Source organism: Ambystoma mexicanum, chromosome 4p (genome assembly GCF_040938575.1).
Source record: "Ambystoma mexicanum isolate Mex_15411 chromosome 4p, UKY_AmexF1_1, whole genome shotgun sequence".
NCBI classification, from domain to species: domain Eukaryota; kingdom Metazoa; phylum Chordata; class Amphibia; order Caudata; family Ambystomatidae; genus Ambystoma; species Ambystoma mexicanum.
The window spans coordinates 689,387,311-689,414,231 of NC_090927.1; the positions used below are offsets into that span (position 1 = coordinate 689,387,311).

The 26,921-nt window shown below is 44.9% G+C and overlaps 1 protein-coding gene across 2 annotated transcripts in view; it reads right to left on the reverse strand.

Annotated features, from left to right (window-relative positions):
- SLC17A5 (solute carrier family 17 member 5) overlaps window positions 1-26,921 on the reverse strand; it is a 1,156,538-nt gene that overhangs the window by 697,167 nt on the left and 432,450 nt on the right. For both annotated transcript variants that reach the window (XM_069606252.1, XM_069606253.1), the window contains exon 6: window positions 5,852-5,970. In XM_069606252.1, coding sequence (XP_069462353.1) covers window positions 5,852-5,970 — 119 coding nt within the window. The remainder of the gene's footprint in view (window positions 1-5,851; window positions 5,971-26,921) is intronic.

The window sequence follows — 26,921 nt, forward strand, 5'->3', positions numbered from 1 at the left end:
CAGAATAACCTGTTTGGGCTGAAGAGCCTAGGGCTCCTGGTTGTGAGACCTGTAATGGGTGAACCGTGTGGTCTGATAAATGCGCCTAGACCAGGCAACCATCAATTGTGAAAACCAAAAGACATTGTTGAAATAAACCAAGAAGGAGTGATTGAAGTAACTGTTAATTCAATCCAAGGAGTGTCAAGTTGATCTGGAGTTGTGTTGAACATTGAAAGGCTGAAACCAAGTATAAATTGGCAAGTTCAAATCTTGGGAAAGGGAACCCTGAGACTGGATGAACTGTAAAACTGTTAAGAGGACGGAATTCTCAAGACCCTTTTCTTTGAAACTGTGTTACCTTGAACTTGAGGAATGTAACCCCGAGGATTTATGGAATTGTTCTGAACTTGAGAAAGGTAATGAAGACTTTTGTGGAACTTTCTTAAACTTGGGGACGGGAAGCTAAGAAGGAAGCAATAAGCGGGAAGAAGCTAAGAACTTCGTTTTGATCACTATTTCTTTTATTGTGGTGAAGGCAAGGAAAGGTTGTGGACACAGCCAGACTTAAGTTGAACTCACTTACTCAGACGTTGCTTAGTTTTATTCAGGTAGAAAGATCCCACCTTAGCATAGGGCAAGTTAGGTCTTCAACCATCCTGACATTTGAGTTAATAAATAATTTCATTTTGAACTTTGAATCTGCTGTCTGTGTCTTGCTTCATCATGCCTTCACATAGATCAAGTGAAATAGTTCTTAAACTTAACTGATTCTTGGTTGAAGGATTTCTTTCGAATGTCATACAATGGTCTTCATTGCCACACTCTATTAGTCAAGGTGGTACTATTCAAGATGATAATTTACCCTAGATATTTGTTAGGAAAGATTTCTTAATTGTGGGTAATTTTCCTTCCATGTGGCAACCCCTAAACTTTTTGCTGTTGTTTTCACCCTGATCTAGACTTTGCCCGAGAAGTGCAGCCTTCTGCCGCACTCCTCTGGGCTTTTGCTCCATTCTTACGGGGAAACTGACATGCCCTTAAGACAGTCAGTACCCGGAAACGTTGTTTTCCGTAGTTCTTTTATCATGTTGCAGCTTTCGCGCAACATGACACAAGAGGGCACCGTAAGCTAAGTTACTGCTCTCTTGGGTCTCTAGTCACTCTACAGGCCCTAGACACTCTCTTTGGATTGTTAACGCACGGTGCAAGTGAATCACGGACGGGATTGGTGTCAGCGATCGTTTCTTTGTTTTTTGAGCTCCTTTTGGCTGTTTAAGCACGTTTCTCGCGCTTAGCCCAAAATGGTGGCCTGGCTTCCAAAATGGCCAGACCATGAGGCTCTTTGTCCTGCCCGCTGACCATCTTGCCCCCTTCACCTTCCCCAGGTCGAGCCGACCCGGGGCCTTCCTTATTTGGGCATGTACTTTCCCGCAAAACACAGATGCTTTTGCGGGCTTCCACAGGCCTTGTGTGTGCCTCCAAGATGTGGACTGGGATTTCTGGTCCCAATACACATCCTGGGTGCCAGAGAGTCTAGTGTGTCGTGAATGCCTGGGACCACCGTGGTTCGTGATAGGTCCACGTATGGTGTGAGTGTTTTGTGAGCAGATCTCCCATTGGGTCCCCTCCGTTTTGGCGTGAAGGGAACTCTGGATAAGAGGAGGCTGGAAACACCACTACCATGTCGATCTCCTGAGTTCTCACGAATGACGGATACAGGAGTCAAGTATCCTGGAACCACGAGGCTGAACCGAGGAATCGCTGGTGACCCGCTGAAGGACTGCTCCTCTGCACTGCTGTCGCTCTGTGAAACCATTCTGCCTCTGATCGAACGAGAAGGCCTGTACTGGTACTTCGACCCTTTGGAATAGTGGGAACAACTATTCTCGGCATCTTCATCATCTCCTGCACGTAAGCCTTCGGAAGAGTGTCTGGGCCATCCAGTGGACTGACCAGCCTACACAGGAGTCTTGCTCTGTTACCGCCGTCAGGTTGCGTTGTATTCCGCGTCCTTTACACTCTCACACGATTCGTACACTTGGCATTCCCAGGTCTGAAGTGAGAAGTGTACATTGGGCTGAAATACACACGGCCGCTCCGTTGCCCTGCTGTGATAACAAACTGTGCGGGTTCACTGCGTTTGGGACATCTTCAATCTAACTTCTGCTGCCGCGGAATCTACACGACGCCGAGACGTCCCCTGCTCTTATCTGAACCTGCCAGCACTGAAACTGACGCGGAGAAGCCTGGGTCTGCCTGCATCGGGGACCGGTGAGTAGCAACGCTAGGAACTGGTCGCCCTCCTGCAGTAGCCCGTAGCTTTTCCTCGCTGTGTTAAACAGCACACCTTTTTCGCACTCGCGCACTGCTTCTGTCCGCAAGTGGAGGCCGCGCTTGAGTAGCAGAGATCTGTTCATCACTCTGAACTGCTTAACTTCCTTGAAGAGACTCCCCTTGGCCCATCAGCACCAGCGTGTGCAGGTACTTTTGAGCACAAGGCTCCACTCTTCATAGGGCTCGGACTTCCTTCTAGTTAGGTGGCCTCTGAAGGCGAACTGGGTCTAAACGATTACTTGCACTACCTGTTTTCCTCCCCATCTCGGTGGTCTGCATATTTCGTGCTTCTAACTCTTTAGACCCTTCGGTAATTGTATATATACTGCATTTGATTGTGATGTATTGGTTTACTTGAGTTTTATCGTGATTCTTTGCTATGGTCAATATTACAAAGGCCTTGTAATAAATGTGTCTATATTTTTAATATAACACCTGCTTGGAGTAATTTGTAAGTGTCCTTGCTTTGTGTGCTCATTGCGGGCTTTCAGTCACCCTCACCTCTCTTGAGACCTAGTCTTGACCGCCACGATCGCTACCTTGATTGGTCTGGCTTGTCCAGAGGTTACCCTTTTCCAAGAAACTAGGCTGGCCTTCTGAACCTCTGCCCCTCCAGGACAGAGTTCAGAAATCCATCTTAACGTATGTACTTGAGACAATTCCAGACAATGAACCCCACATTGAGGTTGGAAATAATGTGTAGATCAGTTTTGGGGGAGAACTGGTTTTAGTAGACAGAAGGCAACACATATGGCCACTGTGAATACATTGGGTGGTGTGTTAACCCTGTGACTAGGCTAGATCACACCTCTACGACTCCCTACATTCTGATTCAGGTGCTTCACAGAAGGACACCCAGGTGTCCGCTTCTACCAGAAGGGAAAATGGAGGTGCACATTTAGAAGGAGCCAACTGTCCCTATGTGCCAAGTCATGAGGAGTGCTTGTGTAGGTTAGACTAGTAACAACCTATTGCACTCTGGATACTAGATCCTCGTAAGCAGCGTCCCCTCACTTTAAATGATTTACCCCCCACACATCCTCACACATTTTCCTTGATAATCTCCTTGCTCTGTTTAATATTTCATATAGGTTCTTTAGGAGTTCATCACGCCCTGCCCTGACCTGACCCTATGATTTGTGTGCACCGTGTCTCTGGCTGGAGAAAGTCAATCCAGGCATATCAAACTATCCTACAAAAGGTATGAGGCAGAAGGTAGATGTGGAGTCTGTGCCACTTACGCTCATTTTGTCGGTTGCTAAAATTTAATCTCAAATATTTCTTTGTTTGTTTGAATGATTTATAGAGCGCACCACACCCTAGGGTATCTGTGTCGCATTACAAGACATCTTAGTGAACAGGTACAAGCATACAGTTGATCATACATGTGAGATATATACAAATACAGGACGTTTTTAGAGGAAAAGACATAGGGCAAGTATACACTGCAAAGTATAAACGTAAATGGTGGAGCTGATATGAACAAAACATTAGTAGGCATCAAGGGAAAAAAATAGATGTAAATAGGGGAGAAGGTCTGGGCAAGACATGAGTAAGCATCACAGATGGAACATAGTATTGTGCATCTAGGTAGCAAAAGAGAGGAGAGCTTAGTAGAACATGGGTGTTCTTGTTAGATATTGGAACTCTGAGCAGACAGATTGTTGGTGTCGTTCATATACATCAATTTTTTGGCATTGGACCTGAATTTATGGAAGGACTGGTTTGTACGCAAGTGAACTGGGAGAGCGTTGCAGGCTAGGGCTGCTTGCACAGGGAAGCTGATGCATTATGTGTATTAGTGCTCCACCCCTCAGTCTTCGTGATGTATCATTAATAAAATCACTGAGCTCTACCTGTACCTATGCCATAATTGTACACATTGCCACAAGGCTTCTCAGTTAAGACCAAGTCAACCAGCTCAGCTATCAGAAGAAAATAATATCATCATTTAACATTTTGCTTTTGCGCAACTAACCTAGAAATGCAGCGGGGGATTCCAGACGAAGACGTATGCCCATTGCTGCTATCTGTTCCTGTGAGCTTGGGCTGAATTAGAATAGGATGTTGGGGCTGTAATCACTGTGAGGATAGCCCAAGCTTTTGCAATCCTAGAAGCCAGTAACATGTGTGATAATAGAAAATCCTAGGAAACTGCATAAGGACGATGTCAGTCGGTAGGATAGTGAAAAAAAATTCACATAGGTGCCTGAATGAAAGGTATGAATGCAGAATCCATGCAACATGCAAAATATGTGCTGCCGCTTTAAGTAGAGAAGTAGACTGAGCTTTGAAAGCTGGGGACTATGCGAGGCATCAGTGTCACACACACCTCTGAGGTTTCAATATATTCAATACATGTATTTTATGTAGAAAGTACTTTAGACAACTACTGTCTACATGGCTTTCACATTAACACTATAACACACCAAAATGTATTATACTGAAATATTTGCGCTCCATAAACGAAAAGGCACAATGCATGTCAAAGCAGCAAGTTCATACAGTTTCATAGTTTACAACGGAGTAAAGCATGAGTCTTATACACTTTCATTCTGGTGTAATAGAGCAAGAAGGCTCTAAGTTTACATTCTGCTAATGTCCTGTAAATACAACAATAACTCTTGTGCGTGACTTACATAAGAACCCATCAGTACATACAGATGTTTCAGATTGCTACATTATCCTGCCACAACATCACACCAGTGGAATATGAATCCATATATGAATATATACCCATTAACAGGTGTTTGTGTGCGTTATATATAAATACCACGATGGCGTCCTGCCTCCGTCTGTATTTGTGTTGCTGCTCGTTGTGCTATATACATTTTTGTAATTTTTTAAACATTAAAAAACATCTGTATTCACAACACAGTGTTTTCTTGATTTTGTCTGCTATTTTGGAGTTGCCATTTGGCCCGTGGGAGTGCGGTTTGCCCTTTCCTCCTTTCCCTTGGAGATATATATATATATATATCAGGAAAACTAGAGGAAACAGGGCGGAGCGCACTCGCCGTGAATCTAGGGAGGGTCCTGCAATCCCGTGGCAGGAGAGGACCCAAGTAAAGAATGCAGAGCTCACACGTGAAAGATTAGGTAGTAGTTTTAATAATTAAAAAAGTGGACAAAGCCTGCATGAAGTGTACAGGACAAAATAGGAGGGGGGGGGGGGGAAACAGCAGGACAGACAAAAGCAGGACGCCTGGTAAACGGCCCAACCACAACGCGTTTCGCGCTCAACTGAGCGCTTGATCATATACACACATATACACACACATATGCATACACACACATAACAAATACTTGTTTGTTATTACAAATTAGTCCCTTTCACTCTCAGCAGTTTTGATGCTGCACAGTTCACCAGAAGAGGTAACTGCACCTTTCAATACAAATCAATTTTTCTAATAAATATAAAACAAAAATGTTTATCTTGTATTTTCAACACATGAAAGGTGTACATTTATCAGTGCTATATTTCGAAGATTGGCACTTACAGAGAGAAGCAATGTTCTTTGAACAACATACATACTTGATTTTGAAGTGAAGCAATAATATATTCCCTTTCAGAAGGTGAAATTGTGCGGTGAGTTTCAGGCGTATCACTAACAATGATCATCCACAAAACAAACCATATTATTCCAAATGCCCCTGAAAAATCAAACAGAAAATGTAATGAAACTAAAACATCCTACCAAAACCATTATAAAACGATCTATTATTGCAGAAGAACAAGGTACATAACCCCAGTAACGTTCTTTAGATTGGATGTTCCTCCCACGTATTCCTCATCTTGATAATAATTTTTCCAGCTTCAGCTGCTTCGTAAAAGAAATTCTTGACATAGGGCGCTGTGTGTAGAGTCGATGACTCGATTTCCTTTGAGGGCCTCCATATGATCATCAACGTCATCCGCAGTATATGTAGCACGCGCAGAGCCAGTTGGCTTCATTTCTGTTTTTCCATGTTTTAGAGGAATTGCTAGTGCCTTCTTCGACATTAGAAGACTACGAGCGTAGAGGGGCGATGAGAAATATGTGGGAGGAACATCCAATTGAAAGAACGTTAAGGGTAAGTAACTTCTTCTTCGAATGGATTGTGTCCTCCAACGCATTCCTCATCTTTGATAGCCTCCCAAATCAGTAATAGTCGGAGGTGGGAACATTATTTAGATCTGTCCTTAGCAGTTATCATGGACAGAGTGCAGGACAGCTTTCCCAAAAGCTCCCTCTTGAGTAGAAGTGTCCAGGGAGGAATGTTTTACAAAGGTGTGTATGGTAGACCAAGTGGCTACTGTAAAAATATCTTCAATTGCTCCTTCTCTTTGAAGGCTGCAAAAAGCAGCCATGCTTGAGAGAGCTTTGAGAGCCTCTGGGGGATATTTATCAGCCAATCCTATAGCATTTTCAGATAGCCAGAACAATCCATCTGGATAGAGTCTGTTTTGTGATTGCTTAACCCAATTTATGACCTCTATATCCGATAAATAATTGGTCGTCCTGGTGAATTATTGTCATTCGCGAGATATAAAAACTGAGAGCCCTCCTAGGGTCCAGTTTATGTAACCTCTCCTCCAACTTACCAGGATGAGAAGGGGGATAGAAAGTTGGTAAAACTGTCTTTTGGGACAAATGGAGGTCAGACTATTTTTGGCAGAAACGAAGGGCTTACTTTAAGAATCACCTTATCCTTATGGAATACCGTATATGGAGGATTACAAGACAGAGCTTGCAATTCGCCCAACCTGCGGACAGTTGTGATTGCGCCTAGCATCAGTTTTTCGTGTTAATAGTCTTAATGGACATGATGAATGCATGGGGTCAAAAGGGATACATGTTAAGAATTTTAATACAAGATTTAAATCCCAACCAGGAACCTGAAAGGGGGTAGGAGGAAACACATCAGTGAGTCCTTTAAGAAACTAACTGAATGATTAAAGGGATTTTAAAGTATGTAGTTTCGTCCGTTGAGCATTTGAAAACCGAAAGCGCTGCCAGATAACCCTTTATTGTTGTGATCGAGAGCCCCAATTTTGCTAAGTTAAGTAGAAAAGATAACACCGTAGGTGTATCGCACTGAAAAGGATCCACATTCCTATCCCTACATCAGCTGCTGAGCTTGTTCCAACAACAGTGGTATAAGGATTTTGTTGCAGGGACTTCTGGCCGAAAGCAAACCTCCATTACGTCATCCGTGAGGTCCCAATACTAGTAACTCAGCCTCTCAGAAACCATGCATGAAGGCTGAGTGTTTTGACCTCTGGAGGGAGAACCTGACGCTCCTCTCACAAGAGAAGGTCCTCCCACTCTGTGGAAGATGAATTGGAGGGCAGGTGGACATGTCGAGAAGGTCTGGGCAACACGTCCTCCTGGCCCAATCCAGAGCAATTAGGATCATGGATTTCCAGAAATTTCTCAACCTCCTGATCACGTGAGGAATGACAGGGACTGGAGGAAACACGTACATGAGTGGAAACTCCCAGTCCGCCACAAGCGTGTCTCCCTGGAGCAGTACAGTTTGCACTTCCGGTTGACACTGGTCGCAAACAGATCCACTTGGAGGGTTCCCCAAAGGGTGAAGATCTCTTGAAGGACTTCCTGAGCTGATTCCCACTCGTGGGAGACTGAGCTCTGCCTGCTCAGAGCGTCTGCCACTGTGTTCTCCTCTCCGGCTAGGAGTAGTGCTGATGGAGAGATTTCTTCTTGAACTGCTCAGAACCAGAGCTGCATTGCCTCTCTGCACAGTGGTAGTGACTCTACACCACATCTCTTGTTGAGGAAGTAGATGGTCACTGTGTGATCTGTCATTATCAGGACATTCTTTCCCCGTACAGAGGGAAGAAAAGCCTTCAGCCCAAGTCTGATTGCTCGCAGCTCCAAAAGATTGATGTGTAGTTTGGACTCCGATGGAGCCCAACGACTGCTGACTGTGAGATTGTTGGCGTGGGCTCCCCATTCCGTGAGTGAGACGTCTGTCACTACTGTCATCTCTGGCCATGGCTGCCAAAAAGGTTCTCCCTTCAGAATGTTGTCCTCGCAGGCCCACCACAGAAGGTCCTGTGCGAGTCTGCTCGGAACCTGAAGGAGGTCTGACATCTTGCCTGAGAATTGGGACCATTGAGTCTTGACAGCCCATTGGAGACATCTCATTCTCAGGCGAGCCTCTGGCACCAGGAAAATGCAGGATGTCATGAGGCAGAGTACCTAAAAAAAAAAAATTAAAAAAAAATGGAAGGCCAGAAGATGCTGGGCACTCTGAAATTTGGTGACCATCTGCAGAATGTGATGAGCCCTCTCCTTGGGTGGCAAGGCTTTTCCTGAGAAGGCATCCAGGACTGCTCCAACAAATTGGAGTCCTTGAGATGGTATCTAGTTTGACTTCTTGTAATTGAGGAAGAAGCCCAGTTTGTGGAGAAAGTGGAAAGTCATGCTGAGACGTTCCAGAGTCAGTTTGGGAGAACGAGCCCTGATCAGCCAATAGTCCAGGTAGAGACAGACGTGAATTCCCCCCTCTCCCGAGACTCGCTGCCGCCACCAACTTGGTGAAAACCCTTGGGGGGCGGGGGGGGAGGTCAGCCCAAATGGCAGAACTCTAAATTGATCATGAGAACTGCCAACTGAGAACCTCTGGTACCTCCTGTGCTTGTGATGGATAGGCACATGAAAGTAAGTATCCTGAAGGTCCAATGATACCATCCAGTGTTGGAGGGCCGGAAGGATCTAAGAAAGAATAACCATCTTGAACTTGTCCTTCGTTAGGAATTTGGTCAAGTTTCTTAAGTCCAAGATGGGTCTTAATCCTCTGTCCTTTTTGGGGATTAGAACATATGGGGAATACCAAGCCTTGTTCCTCTCTATAGCAGGTTCTTGTTCTATTGCACCTTTCTCTAGCAGGATCAAAATATCCTGCATAAGCACTGAATCTGGAATTTCCAATGAGCGGTCCCTCAGTGGATGATCCGGAGGCCTTTTTAGAAAAGGAAGGCAGTAACCCTGGGCTACCGTTTCCAGTGCCCAAGCATCTAAAGTAATGTCTTGCCACTCTTTCCGATGCTGCGAAAGCCTGCCTCTCACTGGGGTCTTGGGGAGTAAGGCCTCAGAGGTTTTGTAGTGGCTAAAGCAGAGTCTGAGGGCAAAGCTGCCGCTGCTTGGGCTGATTTAGCGCCTCTCCCTTGTCCACCACAAGGGAATCTTCTTTGTCCTCTATGACTGGCTTGTCCTCTCCCTCTTCCATTTGAGGAGTAGAAACGAAAGGACTTCCCCCTCCAAGATTATGTACCGGAGTAGGAATGTTGAGGCCGTCTAATAGCAGCACTAAGATTTAGCTGCTGCTTTTGAGGTCTGTAGCCTTTCATCAGCCTTGCTATCAAACCGCCTTGAGCCATCAAAAGGCATATTAAGTCATCAAGATTGCACATCCGATGCAAATCCAGACTTCCCCAACCACGCAAATCTACGTAGCACGGTACTAGTCGCCATGGATCTGCTAATACTATCTGCAGTATCCAGACCTGACTGGAGGCACTCACACATTGCCTCCTTACCATCCTTGATGATAGCCAGCAAGTAGTCTCTTCCCCTTGGGGATGTGGTCAGCTTCCATTGCTGCACAATCCCAGAGGATGAACGAAAATGTAGATAAGGCACAAGTGGCATTTGCCGATTTCAAGGCTATGCTACCGGCAGTAAATACTTTCCACACCCAAGCGTCCACCAGTTTATCATCCCGGTCTGTAGGAATGGTAGGGTAGCATATTGTTTTGGGGACATGGCTGCTTGGATCACCAAACTTTCTGGAGTCAAGCGCTTGGTTAAGTAATTTGGGTCACTGCTTGAATCTTGGGAAAGTTCTTATTAAACACAGAAATAGAATCTGGGGTTTCCCAATTTGTTTTAACCCTTTTTTGCAAAGCGATATGGAAGGGCAAAAAAGGATCCCTCTGTGGACCTTGGTCCAATATGTCCATTAAGTCATCTTGTTGAAAAGGAGGAGCAGGTCTACTCCATCCCAAATATTACACTACTTTGCTCATTAATTGTCTATATGAGCTATCAGCATGATCTACTTTCCAAATTCCAGCTCAGGAGATGTTATCTACTCCACTGGCTTGTAGTTTCTCATACAGATCTTTAAGCCTAGATTCATCTGAAATAAACTCATCTGGCACATTGAACGCCAAAAGGTGTTTCTTTATCATCAGATGGTTCATGTTATTCATAAATTGAAGAAAGAGATTTGAAGAAATCTTTTTATGGCAGAGGTTTAGAAGATTTCTCTTGTGTTGCCTTCAATGGCTCTGAAAAAGTCTTCAAAGTAGGCGTCAATGGCTTTGATATTGGCGTCGAAAGTTCTGAAGTCGAGGGTGTCGACGGACCCATTCTTGTTTTTGTCGAAGTGGTTTTCGACAAAGCCCTCGAAGGGCTGGACTCTCGACTTGTCAAGGTCCTTGACACCTTTTGACTCTTTCGAGGCTTCGAAGGCTCTCGATGTTCGTCAGGCTTGCGTCCCGGACTCGAGGGTGGACAGGGTTTCCCTTTTTCGTCTTTTTGCAGCGTGCCACCGGGACATGGTCTTTCTTCCATTCTTTCGAGGGAGTAGGGGCTTCTCTCGCGAAGATTTTCATAATTTCCCTCCAAAACTCTTCCCATTTTGCTGGGGAGTCAGATTCTCGCGGGTGAGGACTCACTCGAGGAAGGAGACTGATGAGGTCTTTTCTTTGACTTCTTGGAAGATGAAGAATGACGCGAACAAATTCTTGATCAAGATTTCTTTTATCTTTTTCGACGAGTAGAACCTCTCGACTCATCAGAAGTATGTTTTCTTTTGAATAGCAGGGGATTTAGGAATTCTACCCACTGCCAATCTACCTCTATGCTCTCTCAGAGCCTTGTCAGTCATCGCCTGACAGGATTTGCACTCCTTCGTACGATGCTCCACACCGAGGCACCACAGGCAAACATGGTTGGGGTCTGTGATGGACATCTTCGACCCACAATCCTGACATTTCTTAAAACCCGTCTTGGGCGTCGATGGGAGCCGATGGGAGCCGATGGTGAAGACATGAAGTTTTACCGAACCGAAGCATGCCATAATTTCTCTCGAAGCGAAAGCTGCATCGGAGAAACAGAACTGAAGCCAACGGGCGCTGCACGTGCTACATATTCTGCGCATGATGTCGACGATCGGATGGAGGCCCTCGAGGGACATCGAGTCATCGACGCTACCGCACAGCACCCTCTGTCAATAATTTTATTTTCCAAAGCAGCTGAAGCTGAAAATATAATCATCAGAGATGAGGAATGCGGGGGAGAACACAATCCATTCGAAAGGTATTTTGTAAATATTCTTAGACAAAGTCAAAGATGAAACATTTATGGTCAAGGAGATGTAGCAAGCTACCAAAACACCTTCAATCTCACAATTCAATAAGTGGATCAAGAATAGAGATAAGCAGATGTCTAAACCAATGATCCATACATACGGGCTTGCTCCTTATTTCTACAGGAGCTGATTGTTTACAAGAAGGACGTATGTCAGACATGCATAACATTTGCAGGAAGGAAGGTGTACAATAGGAGCAACAATAAGGATTAAACACAGTTCTGTCAAAAAGATCCTGGCAGAATGTACTTAAGCAATAAACACAGACGAGCTGAGGTATTTCTGAGTCGGGTAATGCTCCAGACTGAGTTACAGGCCCGAGCCAATGCTTAATTAGCATCCTAGGATGCTAACCATGATGCTAATATATTTTTGTAATTTGAGAAAGGGCAGAGTTGCCGTTTCTCAACTGAAAAAAAAAACTACAAACCAAGATGGCAGCCATGGTCAAGGGAGAAGGGAACTACACTTAGTTCTTTCTCCTTATCCCGGACAGCCATTCCCTCAGCAGTGAAGTGCCGGAAGCCCAAGTGTTCCAGGTGCCAGTGAGGGAAAAGGCAACTTCAGGTAAGTGGGGCAGCGGTTAGGGTGGGAGGGGACGGTGTGCTACAATTGGGAAGGGGTGGGATAGGACATGCAGGTGCACTTACCTGTTGCCTGGCAGGGAAACTGGCAGCCTCCTGCTGCTCAGAGCACGTGATTTACCATGAGGTAAAGCCTGCATTACGAACTCCCCGATTTGCTGGGAGGAACCCTGCCTTCCCCGCCCCTCCACCTCTTCCAGAGTAGTAATAAATGGTATGCTTCATCTATTATCAAATGTAATATTTTAGCTAAGTAGCGCTGGGCAAAGTTCTTTGATTAAAATTTTAATTTCTTATTTAGGCGCCAACGTCAAAGCTGTTTAGAGTCTAATGCGATGACGTAGAAACACTGTCATTGGATTAGATGGCAAAATTACAGCTGCCATTGTATTCTATTAGCAGAGGAATACTATTTATAAAGAGGCAGTTGCACAAGCTGAGAACAAATCCATAGTGATGCTGGAGGTGGTGCCTACATGAGTGATGCATAATGAAGAAACTGCAGCAAGTCCGGCTTCATTACAGAAAGGCTACAGTGTAGCCTGGCACTTCCACATCTTGGAGCAGATATACCATAGTGACCGCCTGAATTTCACAACTATAATCATTTACTTTCCGTCTAGCAAGGGCATGGAGGCCCGAGCCGGCCAGATTTTCAAGTTGGCCTAGTTACTGTGTGCGTTTTTTCTATTTTTTATGGTCTATATTATATATCTGCAAAACCTTCAAGCTAACAGCTAGGTATTCACTTGCATTTCTGCAGGTGTACTGCATATTTATTCTGCATTATTTATTTGCCCTTCCCTTTTCATTCAACTGCGTTTTCCAGTGGAAGATGTTGTGCCCCATCAATGACCTGAAATAAATAAAAATATATTATGCCATGTTCTGGCTAACTGCATAAATGGCACAGCTGCTGCCCAGGTATGGCTCATACAAAAAAAGACACGAAATGGACCAACTTGCTTCATCAAAAACATGTTTGTTGGTGGAGATGGCACTTCACTTTAAGGCTGGATGTATAGAAAAACAGTTACATGGAAGGATGCAGAGAACATGATGGAATGGGTAGCAAGTTGGTTGGGTAACCAGTACATGGTGATGGCATGGGAGCTTGGTTTACAGCTGTGGATGGGAATAGTGGTTTGTCTAACACTCATCTGTTGGGATTGCACAGTAACCTATGCAACCACTAACATTAGTTGCAGGCAGTATCCGACCACACAGTTTCCGGCAAGTAAGGAGAACAGTTTCTCTGACTAGGGAAGTGCAGTGGTAAATGCAGTTTAGGATAGGCTAGCAGTAGTTGCGGTACTAACACAGGAATACTAGGTTGAGGGGTGTGCACGGTTATTGATGGCTTTCAAGACTTAAAATCTCACTCCCTCACCACTCCATTCATTCATTCATTCATTCATTCATTCATTCATTCATTCATTCATTCATTCATTCATTCATTCATTCATTCATTCATTCATTCAACGCTCAACTGCTCCCACTCACAAACACAGACATCCAACACTCAGCCTCTCCTTCATTCCTACAACACATGAATCCATTCACCCAACAAACAACTTTTCAATCTCTGTCTCTTACCAATATTCCTCCATTCTGCGCTCGTAGGCCCTCGGGTCATGAAGCGCATTATAAATACATAAACATACACATAATCATAATCCAACACTCAACATTCCATGTTCAGAAATCCATCAATCCAATACTAACTCCTATTCACTCTCCAACTCAGAAATCCATCCACTCATCCTCCTGCTCACTCTCTGACCATTCCATCCAACATTCACCCTCTCACTCACAATCCAGCCATCCCTCCCTCCTTCCCTGTCTTACGCTCTCATTCACTAATACATCCATACAACATGTGTCCTCTCACTCACTAATCAATCCTCAATCAATCCATGCATCCATCCGATCCTCTCAGCACAACACTTATAGCAACTCTGATGAATGCAGCTCCTGAAATGACTCTTTAAAAACAAAATGCTCTTACTACTGGATACAAAGCAGATATGATTCTTCTATTGATTTCAATGGCAGATAACTGTTCCACATCCCCAGAATGAAAAGAAAGCACAGTATAATATAAGGCTACCAAGAGAAGTTGCGCAGACGTGTGCCTAAAAATCAGCTTTAGTGTGTATTTTAGACAGCATACAATAAATACAGGTGAATCTGTATGCTTTGGACAACAGAATGCTCAGTGCATGTTTTTGGCAGCGGGATGTTGAATTTATGTATTAGCAAGAAAGTCGGACTTACTCAGGACTCAAATTTGAAATTCAATCTATGAATAAGTTACACATAAATGCTCTGGCTTATTCTTCAATTACTCATAAAAAGAGGAATAGATCATTAGTAGCAGTTACTATTAGCTTATTTGCAAATCAAATGTGTTTTGCAAGTTTTAGTCAAGGCTAAATCACTGGTAATATGCAACAATAGTTATTCCTGAAAATATTTGGCCCTTTATTTTGACATTGCCGCTTTGATTTAATTCTATGTCAAGAGTGGAGGCAAGCATTATGCATCTCTCTTCTGCAAACTCAAGCAGCAAATCTTTCCTAAAACAACAGATCCAATGGTGTCCATCGAGTTTCGTAGGTTACAACCTTGAATGGGCACATCTGACTGTTATGTCCAATCCCTAACACACTCTTGGCAGGCAATTTGATCCCTTTCAGAGCAATGTCACAAATGATTTGAACAACTCCAGAAGGTAGTTCAAGGATTTGTATTGCCAGATCGTAAATTATGTGGTTTGCTTTTATGGTGGTATCGGCCTGAGGACCAGGGCCTTATCTGCCTTACTTCATCCAGGTATTTCTAATCTCAATATCTATCTCTCTCTCTCTCTCTCTCTCTCTCTCTCTCTCTCTCTCTCTCTCTCAATATCGCTCTCTCTCCCTCTCACCAAAACCTCACTCCTATGGTTCTCCAAATTTTCTCTCCCTCTCTTTGTCCTCTACTACTCTATCCTGTCACCAAATATCCTCTATTTCCCTCCACTCCCTCTGATTTTCCCAACATATCCCGCTCGAACTACTACTCCCACCTACTCTACAATCTCCTCCCACTGTACATACTTCCTCTCTTTCCACCCTTTCCTCTCTTTCACTCACTGTTCCCCCTTTTTTCAACTCGCTCTCTTCCACTCTCCCCTTCCACCATCTATTGTCTCCCCCTACTCTCACTCTCTCCTATCTCACAACCTTATCAACTATCGCTCGTTACCATACACTCTCACAAACACTGCTTCAGTCTCTCATACCTGGTACCACACTCTCTCTCACATACAATACCTTACCTGCACTTGTATCCAACACCTCCACAGACTTCTCAGCAATCTGCTCCACCTTCTACCCCCTCGCCTGGTCTCACATTGCACCACCATTCCGCCTGGCCTCACACAAACACCTTTCGATCGTGCCTCTGTGTGTAGGGCTTTTATACTCCTGCCTTAACCTCCTTCCCACTGGTCTTCTTGGTCACCTCTCCATTCTGGCCTATCTAAACCTAGCCAAGTCCTTCTTGGCCCTACCCCCTTTTCGATCGGGGACGTTTGTGCCGTTATGGGGCGCGGCTTTGTGTTAGGGTTCACTGGGCAGGTTGTCTTTCATTTGCCCTGGGACTGCAGCATTGTACCAGTGATCTGGGTGATCTCACCAGCAGAAAACTATTGGGCAGTGCCCTTTTCCCTCCACTTGTTTGAGTGCGCTGCTCTGGCTGCTGAATCTTGTGATTCTGTAAGAAGCAAAAGAGAACAGTGGCCATAAAAATGGCTGTGAAGCATTGCATGAAGCACAGTGGTACCAACAGTTGTAAGCAAGGCCCACACAGAGGGTTCGGTGACCGGGCCCCCCACAATAAATTCCCTCATCTTCCTCTGAGGTAGGAACACCTCTGGCATAAACAGAGGTAGACAGTCTACCCCAGGTCCAGAGGGGACTCTGTCCCTGCGCCCTCTGCCCCCACAAGGTCAAGCCCTAAACACGGTGTAGCATTGTCATCTTCTTATTTCATTGTTATTGTACTACTATATTTATAGGCTGTATTTGATGCTGGGGCACTTCACGAGCTACTCTGGCTAGGCACAACTACTAGTGGCTTCTTCTGCACTTAAGCATTTTCTGATTCAGGTACAGGGATTTCAGTGGCTGTGGTGTGGGATAGGTCACAGTGCCTTGCACTTGCTGATGGCAGTGGGTGCCGGCTACTCTATTTGCTCCACGTGGTGCCTTGGTAGTCTGGAGCAAAAGTGCCCTCTGCCACACCAAGTTGTAACACAGGGACCACTCTTTCACATGCCAGCCATTCTGGGGATGTGTGCGAGTACAGTGTCACTTTCCCTCCCTACAGTTCTCGTCAGGCAGCCATGACCTGCAATCACTCATCTGGCATAAATCCAGAGCTTCAGTCTGCACGTTTGAGCTCATTGAAGCACAGAGTCCCACCTGATGCTTTAACACATTACAGGTATATTTCCCCCACAAGCACTTCGATCAGGATACATTGCTGCATGCTGTGATGCAGAATAATGCATTGCCCTCTTCACTGATAAAAACGAGTAAGTAGGGCCCTATCATTACAGACCAAGTCAGACACTACATGCTGCCTCATGAGATAAAGTCAGGGTCTGTTTATTGGACAACTATACGCAGCCTGGTGCTTGATCATGTTTATTCACGAATGTCAGATGAGACTGGTTAATCTGAGGCAGACCTGAATCAGGCTGTCAGATTTAAGCATGTGCTGGGATCTTCTGTGGATCAGACAGTCAGAAAAGCCATCTGAGGTTCTGGTATCAGTACAAAAAAGGCTTGAATCCATGGAAGAACACTGTTGCAGATGAGAGAGAGTACATTCCACCCCTATCGACTGCCCCCCCCCCGACTCAACAGAAAGGCTATGCTTGGTAGCAAGAAGTGCTCCATAGGGGGATGTACTTTAGCCAGTAAATTATCTAAGGGGTTATCGCCCCCCCCCCTACCCCGGGTAAATGGCAGATAGGCTCCGATACCTCACACACCTTGGTTACCCTTTGCAAATCATACAAATGCATTCCGAGCTAAGGTGAGTCAAGCTTCTGGCCTACTACCGTCTGAGGTGACCAACAGGAATAAAATATGTTGCTCCTGATACTACCACAGACGATGAGACAAATAAAGAGGAGTCTTTAAGCTCCTTCGTTGACCTTACCAACTCGGAAATCAACCCCTCAAATGAAGGAGCAGTCGGGACCCTCTGGTCATCAGCCGGATGTGGAATGCAATGACATGTTCGACGCAGAGTACTTAGAATTTTTATGCCAAACTGGGTTGCGACATTGCCGGTAGGTCAGGAGGCAATGGGGCTTCTTTTCTGGCATTGCTTTGAAAAAGTAATGGCTTGGTTTGTGGACCATTCTACCATGCAGGACAAAGCTGAGGCCCCCATAAAAAGAATTTGTGCTCCCATGATGTTCTAGAAAGTTGGTAGATGAGGCAATTCCTCTGTCCTGGACAGTCTAGATAGGAGGTCTCAAGGCAACCCTCGTTAAGATATTGGCAAAAGCAGAAGGATGAGGATCCTGTCTTCTAGAGACAGAGGCAATTGTGGACACACACGTTGAAGCCTGTTTTCACCAACCACAACTTTAATCACAGTGTGGAACCAAAAATTGAGTTTAAAATCAATGTCTTGACCCACAAATGTCTGTTTGATGATGCACTGAGTTACCTTATCACTGTCCAATCCTCAGCCAGAAATACTAGGTCTAAAGATGCCATGTGTTTGCAACGTCCAAGAGCACTTCGTGTGAAGGTGAAAGAAAGCTCCTACTCAGTTAAAGCAGCAATAGCAGGGAATAACTTGCCTACGGACTTACAATGTGAAAGAAATCCAACTGTTTTTTAAAAAGCTAAGAAAACCATTCTTTTCTTTAAATTTAGTCTTCCAAGTTCCCTTGTTGGACCACAATGTTGCACTATTCCAAGCACTGTTTATCCGCGCCTTGATGCCTACGGGCTTTGGCGCGATACAAAAAAAAAAAGAAAAGAAAAAAAATACATGTGGAAGACTCAAGGGGCCTCATTACGACCCTGCCGGTCCGGGAAGAACGGTGGTGGTAAAACCGCTGCCATCTTTCTTTCCGGACCGGCTGATTAAGAGTCCTGCAGGCGGGCGGTGTCTCTCCTGTCAGGTCTGACCTGGTAGGTTTAACACCACCCGCCTGCAGGCCGACATGGAAACACCGGCTCTGTCGTAGACGGAACCAGTGTTTCCATTGTCCCCATCGAGTCCTATGGGGCTCCATGGGAATGGGGACTTACACAATTCCACCTCCGGAATTCCCGGGTCACCGGGGTCGTAATGCCCCGGTGATTCCGGGAATCAGGGAGGCGGAGTGGTAATACGGGCGGCGGTAACCTGCCGTTTTTTCCGGCTTGATTACCACCAGACTCGTAATGAGGCCCAAGATCTCACCTGACTGTTGAGATGGTGAAAGATTTTTTTCTCCCCCCTATGATTGTAAAACACTCCAGTGTTTCCCGGAGCTAGTTCTGTGCTCAATAAATACCCTAATAATAATAATAATAATAATAATAATAATAATAATAATACTGGAATTCAAGGTACCAGGTCTATAACAGCAACCAGATGCCAAGTAAGGCTCCTTTCACAGACCTCTTGACTGATGGCAAAGCTTCCTGCTTTATTGAGCTAGAAGTGTGATCAGCGCGCTCTAGTGACGGATGCATTTCTTCATCTCAGGTCTCCAAATACTACTTACGCATTTCCTCCAATCGTTCCGATAGCTGGACTTTTGCCAAAATGGAAGAGATGGTCCTGGCAACACTTTCATGGACGGGGCAAGCATAGTTTCCAGATCCTTCCATGGATATTTCAATCAATCTTCCCCACAGTTCTCAGTAAAAGAACATGCAGGGAATCTTCATCCGCTAGTGATGATGGAATGCCTAGTACTAGTGCCATGGAGGACTTCAAGAAACAGTGGTGCAACCCAAGCATTTCAGGTTAGGCCTCAGACCTCCTGAAGGAGTCCCTCCCATCACTTTAAAGAACTAAAAGGCAGCCTGAGCCATGTGACGCAGCTGGTGGGTGGAACCAGTCTCAGGACCTTTGAATGAAGTTAAGTTTTATAGACTCTCTGGCCACAGAAGGCTAAGTCAATCGAATGGTTAATGCCTACAGATCTGCTATTTTGGCAGGTAAAGACTTGTTGCATGGGAATACAGTGAAGGAAACGTGTTTGCCGATGCTTGAAAGATATTGATATGTCAGTTCTTCCACCTCCCAAGAATTCTTCCCTGTGGGACATGCATAAAGGGTTACCTTTATTCCTATGTTGGCCGGATAACAGATTTATGTTGGAAGGCATTGCCTGAAAAGTTAACTAATTTCTCTGCATTATCTCGAGTTGCAGTGTATGTGATGTACAGGCTCTCGACTTAACTCGTAGGTTAACCCGGCAGGCTTCTCTTCCATGTCTCCAGATGCACAAAGAGCAGCTCCAAGCCAATAGAATATCCTGCATTTCCTGATCACCTGAAATTGTGTTTGGTGCAATATTTGAGGGCCTATGAAAAAGTTACCGAGGGCTTTAGGTCAAAGCGACTGAGGCAACTCTTAATTTCCATGCATAAGCCTCATGGTCCAGTGTAATTTCCCACTGTGGCTGCGTGGACTAGAGGGGTATGGGTAGACCCCCACTGTGGCTGCGTGGACTAGAGGGTTATGGGTAGATCCCAAGAAAGCACTTATGGACTGTTTTCGGGGCTCACTTGGAGAGAGTTGCAATGGCATCTAACACCTTTCTAGATAGTGGTAAAATGGAAGACCCAATTAAGGGTACAGGTCAGGCAACTGATACATCCTTTAAGGAATGTTATTTTAAGCCCATTGTCCGGCTAGCTTTGTTGGTGGTAGCTTAGCTTGGCAGAACGATGAATGTCTTGAAATGGAATTCATATTTTTGACAATAAAGCAACATCTTGATTTTAGTAAAGACAAGTAGGCAGAAATTATCCCTTCCTTTGAAGAGTAGTTGTCCTTTTATTTTGGGAATATGTGCATAGTAGTTGAATTCTTGGAACTACATATTGTCATTGACTAAGATATTCACACAGTTATACTCTGTGTTTTGATGTTTTTTGTATGTTTCCTGCCCAATGTGGTGTCTTACGTTTCTCCTCTCTTCGCAAGCGAGAAGGAAACTCATCCTAAGCAGAGAATTTAACACTTGTGACTGTTTGTGTCCTAATGTTCGGGCTAGCTTGGATGTGGTTGTGAGTACTCTTGTTTCGCAGTGGTAGTTCACTGACTTTGGTACTTATTTTGAGTTCAGTCTGTAAGTCACATTATCGCCGTGGGAAAAAAGAGGAAGAGGAGTGTCCCTGGGCACCATATGATGGACAAGAAAGACATGTGACAAAGTAGTTATACGAACGTTCTAAAGTTTTAAACTACCTAAAAGCTATGGGCATCAAGGGATTTGCAATTGTATGAACCGTTTAAGTTTACTACTTCAGTTTGCAGATGAAGCAAGAGAAGCATAATGCTTGCCTCCCTGTGTTTTTTTTCATTTATTGATATTCAGAAAAAGCAAAATCTTATAAAAATAGTTTCAAATTCGTCACATGTAACGAAGAAAAACAGTGCCAGTAAGACAAGGGAAGCCGTAGTATCAGCAACAATCCATCAGCTATGGACTATTGGACTTCAAGAGAGCTAAAAATAAAGCACATGCAGATAAAAGCAGTGACAGGATCCAATAGTGGGACCGCATAGTCAATGCAACATGACGAGGGCCAATCAATGCAATTTAAATCATGCATGTATAAAAACAATGTCAAATAAAAAAAATCACTTTCTCTTATTGGCAGCTAAACATCGGAAAAGAAGGGAACTGCCCAGTTTAAAGGAATGGGCAGACACAGCAAAGCACATTTATCTTATGGAAAAGATTGCAGCAGCAATCCAGAGAGGAAGTGCAGATGTGGAGGGGGAATGGCAGCAATTTTGCAAAAGATTTGGGACAGGGTGAGGTGACATCCTTATTAAAAAAAAGGCACTTTGGCTCAGTCCAGGCAAAGACATGAGCAGTTAAAGGACTTAAGTCAAGTCCGCGGGGAAAGGTGCATGACCATCACATGCTTGAATTGTTTGTTTTTGGCCTGAAAGTTTATATACAAGTTGTACTGCGATTTAAAGGACTGGTGGGTGGGAGTGGGGAGGGAGTTGGGGGGGGGGGGATAAGTACAAATAAAAGTTTCAGAGCTGTAAGCATTTAGAGAAGGCATGTGCACTACGGTCGATTTCTATCTTTCAATGTTCTTTTGAAATTAATAAAATCCAATTTACAAAAAATAAGACTTCCATTGAGGGGGATTACAGAGCGATACTCCTAAATTGATGTAAAATACAAACGGGTACCAGACATCTATATTTAATAAATATATCAGCAAGTGTGGCATTGATCTTTTCCATGGTGTATACATGTCAAATTCTGCCCCACCACATATGCATCGATGCATGCAATGGAGCGTCTGTTGATTTTCAATTATGACCAATAGTAAGGTGTGCTGCTGTCTGCATTTGATTAGCTAGTTTTGAATGCACCACTCCTAAAGTAAACATTTCCTGACGGCCTAAGATGCACACAATAATTACCAAAGGATTCAGGGCCAGGCAAATACCCACTATTTTATAGATCGGATTAATACAATACCAGTGTGCATCATCCCATAGCTGGCAACAAAATCCTGGTCAGTTTATTTTTCATTTATGGCACAAACAGCCAGCAAAGGTCTGGGCCATCTGCATGCAAGGTAATAGCTTACCAGAGCGTGCAGCGAGACTACTCCCGCTATCAGAGCGCTCCAATCAGCAGGAAGAGAAAGAGCCGCTAAGGTGAGCACCAGAGAACCTGCGCAGCCACAAAGAATGCTGTGTGCCTCTAGCTGACACCAGCTAAGGCTGCGGTCCAGCCTTAGCTGCATCGAAGCTCCCCCAGAATAGACCATTACAATCTGACTGGGAGTGGCTTCCTGACAAAACCACAGACATTCCGATACGTGACATACTTAGCCACTGCCTAGACACCTCACACAAACTGGAACGCTTTCCAATGCGTGCCGCCATTATCCTGATACGACGCATTCTTGCGTAAAAAATGGGTGGGGCTAAGAACCCTTTTTATGTATTTTGGCCTTTGTAACAATTTCTGGTTGGGGAAGATGGGATGAGATTGGTCAGAGGAAGAAGACCATTGGGAGATGAAGGGAGTAGCTAAGAACAGGGACAGGAAACATGAATGTGTGGATCGTTCAGAGGAGGAGATTGCAGACCATGAGAACAGAAGGAGGAATAATTGTTGACTGGAGCGTGAAGAGACCGTGAGGTATTGGTTGGTGACAGCAAGTGGCACTATGTTGTGAGTGCGGGTAAGGTGGGTGAGTGAAAGCGGACAGCAATCGTGGAGTGGATAAAGGAGAGTAGCAGTGGAGGAGAGAGGAGGTGAGAGGGACAGAGAGGGAGGGATAGAGAGGAAGAGAGGCAGAGAGTGACCAGGAGGGAAGGGGTAGAGTTGGAAGGAATAGATGGGTCAAACAGTGGTGAGAGACAGGGAGAGCAACACTGGGGCATCAAAAGATTGGGATTGGAGTGGTGCTAGCTCAACAGCAGTTTAGGTCCCATCTACAAAGGTCCAGGAGGGAGTTAGATAAGGTGACTGCCTTTAGCCCCTCACAGAACTAGACAGTAGAGGAACACGTGCAATATAAACTAACCTGGGGATGCCAGAATACGGGAGCGTCTTGCTTTCCCTAGAGGAGAGGGAGAGGGACAGTCTTTACAGCCCTTTAGACATAACTTAATAAAACCTTTGACCTCCATAGCACATCACCCCTCAAGGCCAGTTTATCTCTGACAAACACTAACAAAACCTCATCTTACATTTATTTAATCAAAAGCTTAGGGACCTCCATTGCGTGGCCAAGGTGAGCACCGGAGTGGTTGCACTGGATGCAAGCTCCGTAAACCGATGGGGAGATGGGCCTGCCATCGAACCACGTCTCCTGAATTTCCCGGCCATGCAAGCCCTCGATGCAAAGCCGCCTCACAGGACACACCTTAGAGATTTTCCGATTGTCCCTCGTGCTGGTAGCATGGATTATGTCTGATCCCCATACCAGATTGCTGAATTAAGATGGCACCCACTAGGGTGCTCCCAGTTACAGCTGCGACAAGAGGATGCAGAGAACAGATCCACGAGAAATAATGTATGCCTTAGAAGCATCCCTCCTCATATCTAAGATTCAGAGTGGACTGCGATCGTCGAGTCCCATACCAAGATGGACGTCTGGAGTCGAAACGCGCAAGCGTGTCGCCTCCATGACGACCACATAAACAGAATACTCCCGAGCAGTTTGTCTTGGCGACGAGCTGTGCGGTCGTACTGGGAGTTGCGCATTTTTATGGTGAGTGTTCTTAACGAGACACCCAGAGCGGTAATAGTTCTGTGTATTGGTTGACGGGCACCCGATACACTTTTGGCAGTATACTATTAGAGAGGGCGTGTTGCATACTTAACATGCCCAGGCACATTTTTCCAACTGGTGAGCGTGTTATATCAGCACATGAGAGCCTGAGAGAGTCTTTCAGTTAATGTTAAGCATTAACTAACACGAGCGCCGTATCCCTTAGGGGGTATGGACAGTATCTGAGTTTTTTTGTTGGGGATGATTATAGTCAACAAAGCCAGATATGAGATGCAGTACGTTGTATGCACATTTTGGCGGTCGGATGTATTAATGAACATCAAGAGAACATTTTTGAAATGTGTGACCGTAACAAGTATACCTCAGTAAACTGAGCATGTGATTACTTCATTTTTTACAAGCTTGAGAGTGTTATAAGTAAATTAAATTTAAACACATATTCAAGTACTCAGTCGATCTCTTTTTGCCTTCAGCCACCATCCACTGGAAAACCCAGCCCTCTTCACCATCGTGTTCACCCCGGGAGAGGCACTGGTCTTCCTTCCGAGTGAGTACACCTAATTCCAACAGTATTAGTCTAAAAATGGAATCATGTTTGATAACAAATCTCTACAATCCACTTCTGTACATATTTATCATACAGATTGATCCCGGTTGTTGATACGTACACTGGAATGAGGTTAGTTTTACTTTTTCATTGAGAGTGACCTATGACATCTCACATCTGACATAAAAGTCTAATTAGGTTGTCCTTCCCTTTTGTAGGAATTAATGAACAACTTTTGAAACTTTAACACATCCTACCCTGAAGAAGGATTGTTGCGTAATCCGAAACGCGTCGGTACACATGGTTGTGTTTAGGAGATTCTGAGCAGAAAGAAGTGTACTGCCCAGATGGACAATTGCGTTAAATAATTCAATATTTAAATGTGTTACTTCACGAATAACGTTTTCAGAACATTTGTATGTTTTTGAAGACTGTGATTCAGCTCAGAATATTGTCGTTGTTTAAATGTATAACTACTTTTGTTTCTAATGATTACCACGCTATGCGTTAATAGTGTGGATGTAACATTGGAACGCACCTTTTGTGAAATTTATTTGCCTATGTACATAAAAATACTTTATCTGTCTAAAACTGTTTTGTCTCAGCTTGGTGGTGCTTCTCTGTAGACAAGCAGAGAGACAGATGCTATTTATATCTTGTTTAGCATATAAATATTTTTGGAGTACAGTGAAGGCTTTCTTGCATTGTAATTTAATTGACAGTGTGGTCTCTCGTGACTTAAGACTTCTACTTGTTGGAGTCGGATTGGGTTCACGTGATACTGAAAATAACCTTGGGGACTTGTCTCCCCATCAGGAGTGCAGCATAGGGTTATCAGCTGGCAACAGCTGGTGTGTGTTTGGTGTGTCATATTTTAGGATCTCGAGTGGCCTCGAGAATCTCCCTGCTGCACCTGAAACTGTATATGAACTACCCGAGTTCAAATCCTAGCGAAATGACCTGAATTTATATACTTTTAATATTGTTGTGCCTTCCACCATATACTGTTTTCTGAACCCACTAGGGTGCTCCCAGTTACAGCTGCGACAAGAGGATGCAGAGAACAGATCCAGGAGAAATAATGTATGCCTTAGAAGCATCCCTCATCATATCTAAGATTCAGAGTTGCAGCGTATTCCCTCGATTTGTCCAACGCCCACTTGCAATGGCCGGATGACAAGGACATATAACTTTATCGCACCCACAGGTGTACAGCCCCGGTTCCGCTTTGCAACAAGTGGATACCGGATGTCTTGACCATGGTGCATTATTTTTGTATCAAAGAAGGAATCATGACGGCATCCAGAATGTCCCTGGACTTGATTCTTCCTAAGCTCCTCCTCTGGCAGCCATCTTGAGATTTGGTAAGCCTGTAAAATGGCAGTATGAGCAAGAAGAGCCGCAGACGGGAAGGAAGCAGGGTTTGCCTGTGAATCCATGCCAGACCCATGCTGGAGAACAATAGTTACAGGAAGTAGCTTGTTCCTTCCCCAGCATGGGCTCTGGCATGGATTCACATGCTCATGAAAAACGAATACAAAGTACATTACACAACCACAGGCGGTGGCAAGGCTCAACAGAAGCAATTCACTCTTACATCTGGAGCAGATTCATCTCAAGGGAGCAGGTTGCATAGCACTGCTTGGCCGACTCTGGACTCCTCCCTCAAATCCCTGTCGATGCAGTAGAACTTCGTGAAGGTGTGCGTGGACCTCCATTTAGCAGCCCTGCAGATGTCCAGCAGGGGCACACCGGCCAAAAACGCTGTAGCTGCAGCGATCGCTTTGGTGGAATGGGCTCTCGGACAGCCGGGCAGTGTCCGGTTTGCCAACCGATGACAGTGCATGATGCAGCCGAAGACCCACCTTGAGATGGAAGCCTTGGACAAAGCTTTCCCATGGTTCACAGGACCAAAGTTCACAAACAGCTGTGAAGTCTTTAGAAAACTCTTTGCTCATGCCCTGAAGTTCTACGTGGCACCGACAATGTCCAGCGAGTTCAAAGCCCTCTCAGCCGGAGACTAAGGTTTCGGGAAAAAAGTTTGTTGAGGTGGAATTCCGACAGAACCTTCGACACGAAGGAGGGCTGCATCCAAAGCACCACCCTTGATTTGTGGAAAGTCAGGTATGGCTGTTTGCAGGACAAGGCCTGTATCCGACCTACCCTCCTGGCAGAGGTGATGGCCATGAGAAAGGCCGTTTTCCGCATGAGGAACTTAAGGGCGGCCTGATGCATAGGCTTGAAGGGGGCCCCCATGAGCCTTGTGAGCACCATGTTGAGTTCCCACACCAGGGTAGGAGCCTTCAATGGCGGGAAAGATCGAAAAAGTCCTTTGAGGAACTCTTTTGACGAGTTGATGAGACCAAAGTGAAGATCTTCCTGGAGACCTGGTGTAGCGGGAGATAGCCGCCTGATGTACCTTGATAGAGGCGTGCGCCAGAGTGGACTTGGCCAAGGATAGCAAGTATGGAAGAATCTGCAGGGCCGTGACCCTCAGAGGGGTAATATTCTGCGACCGGCACCACGTAGCGAAACACTACCTCTTGTGACCATAGCACTTCAGAGTCGATGATG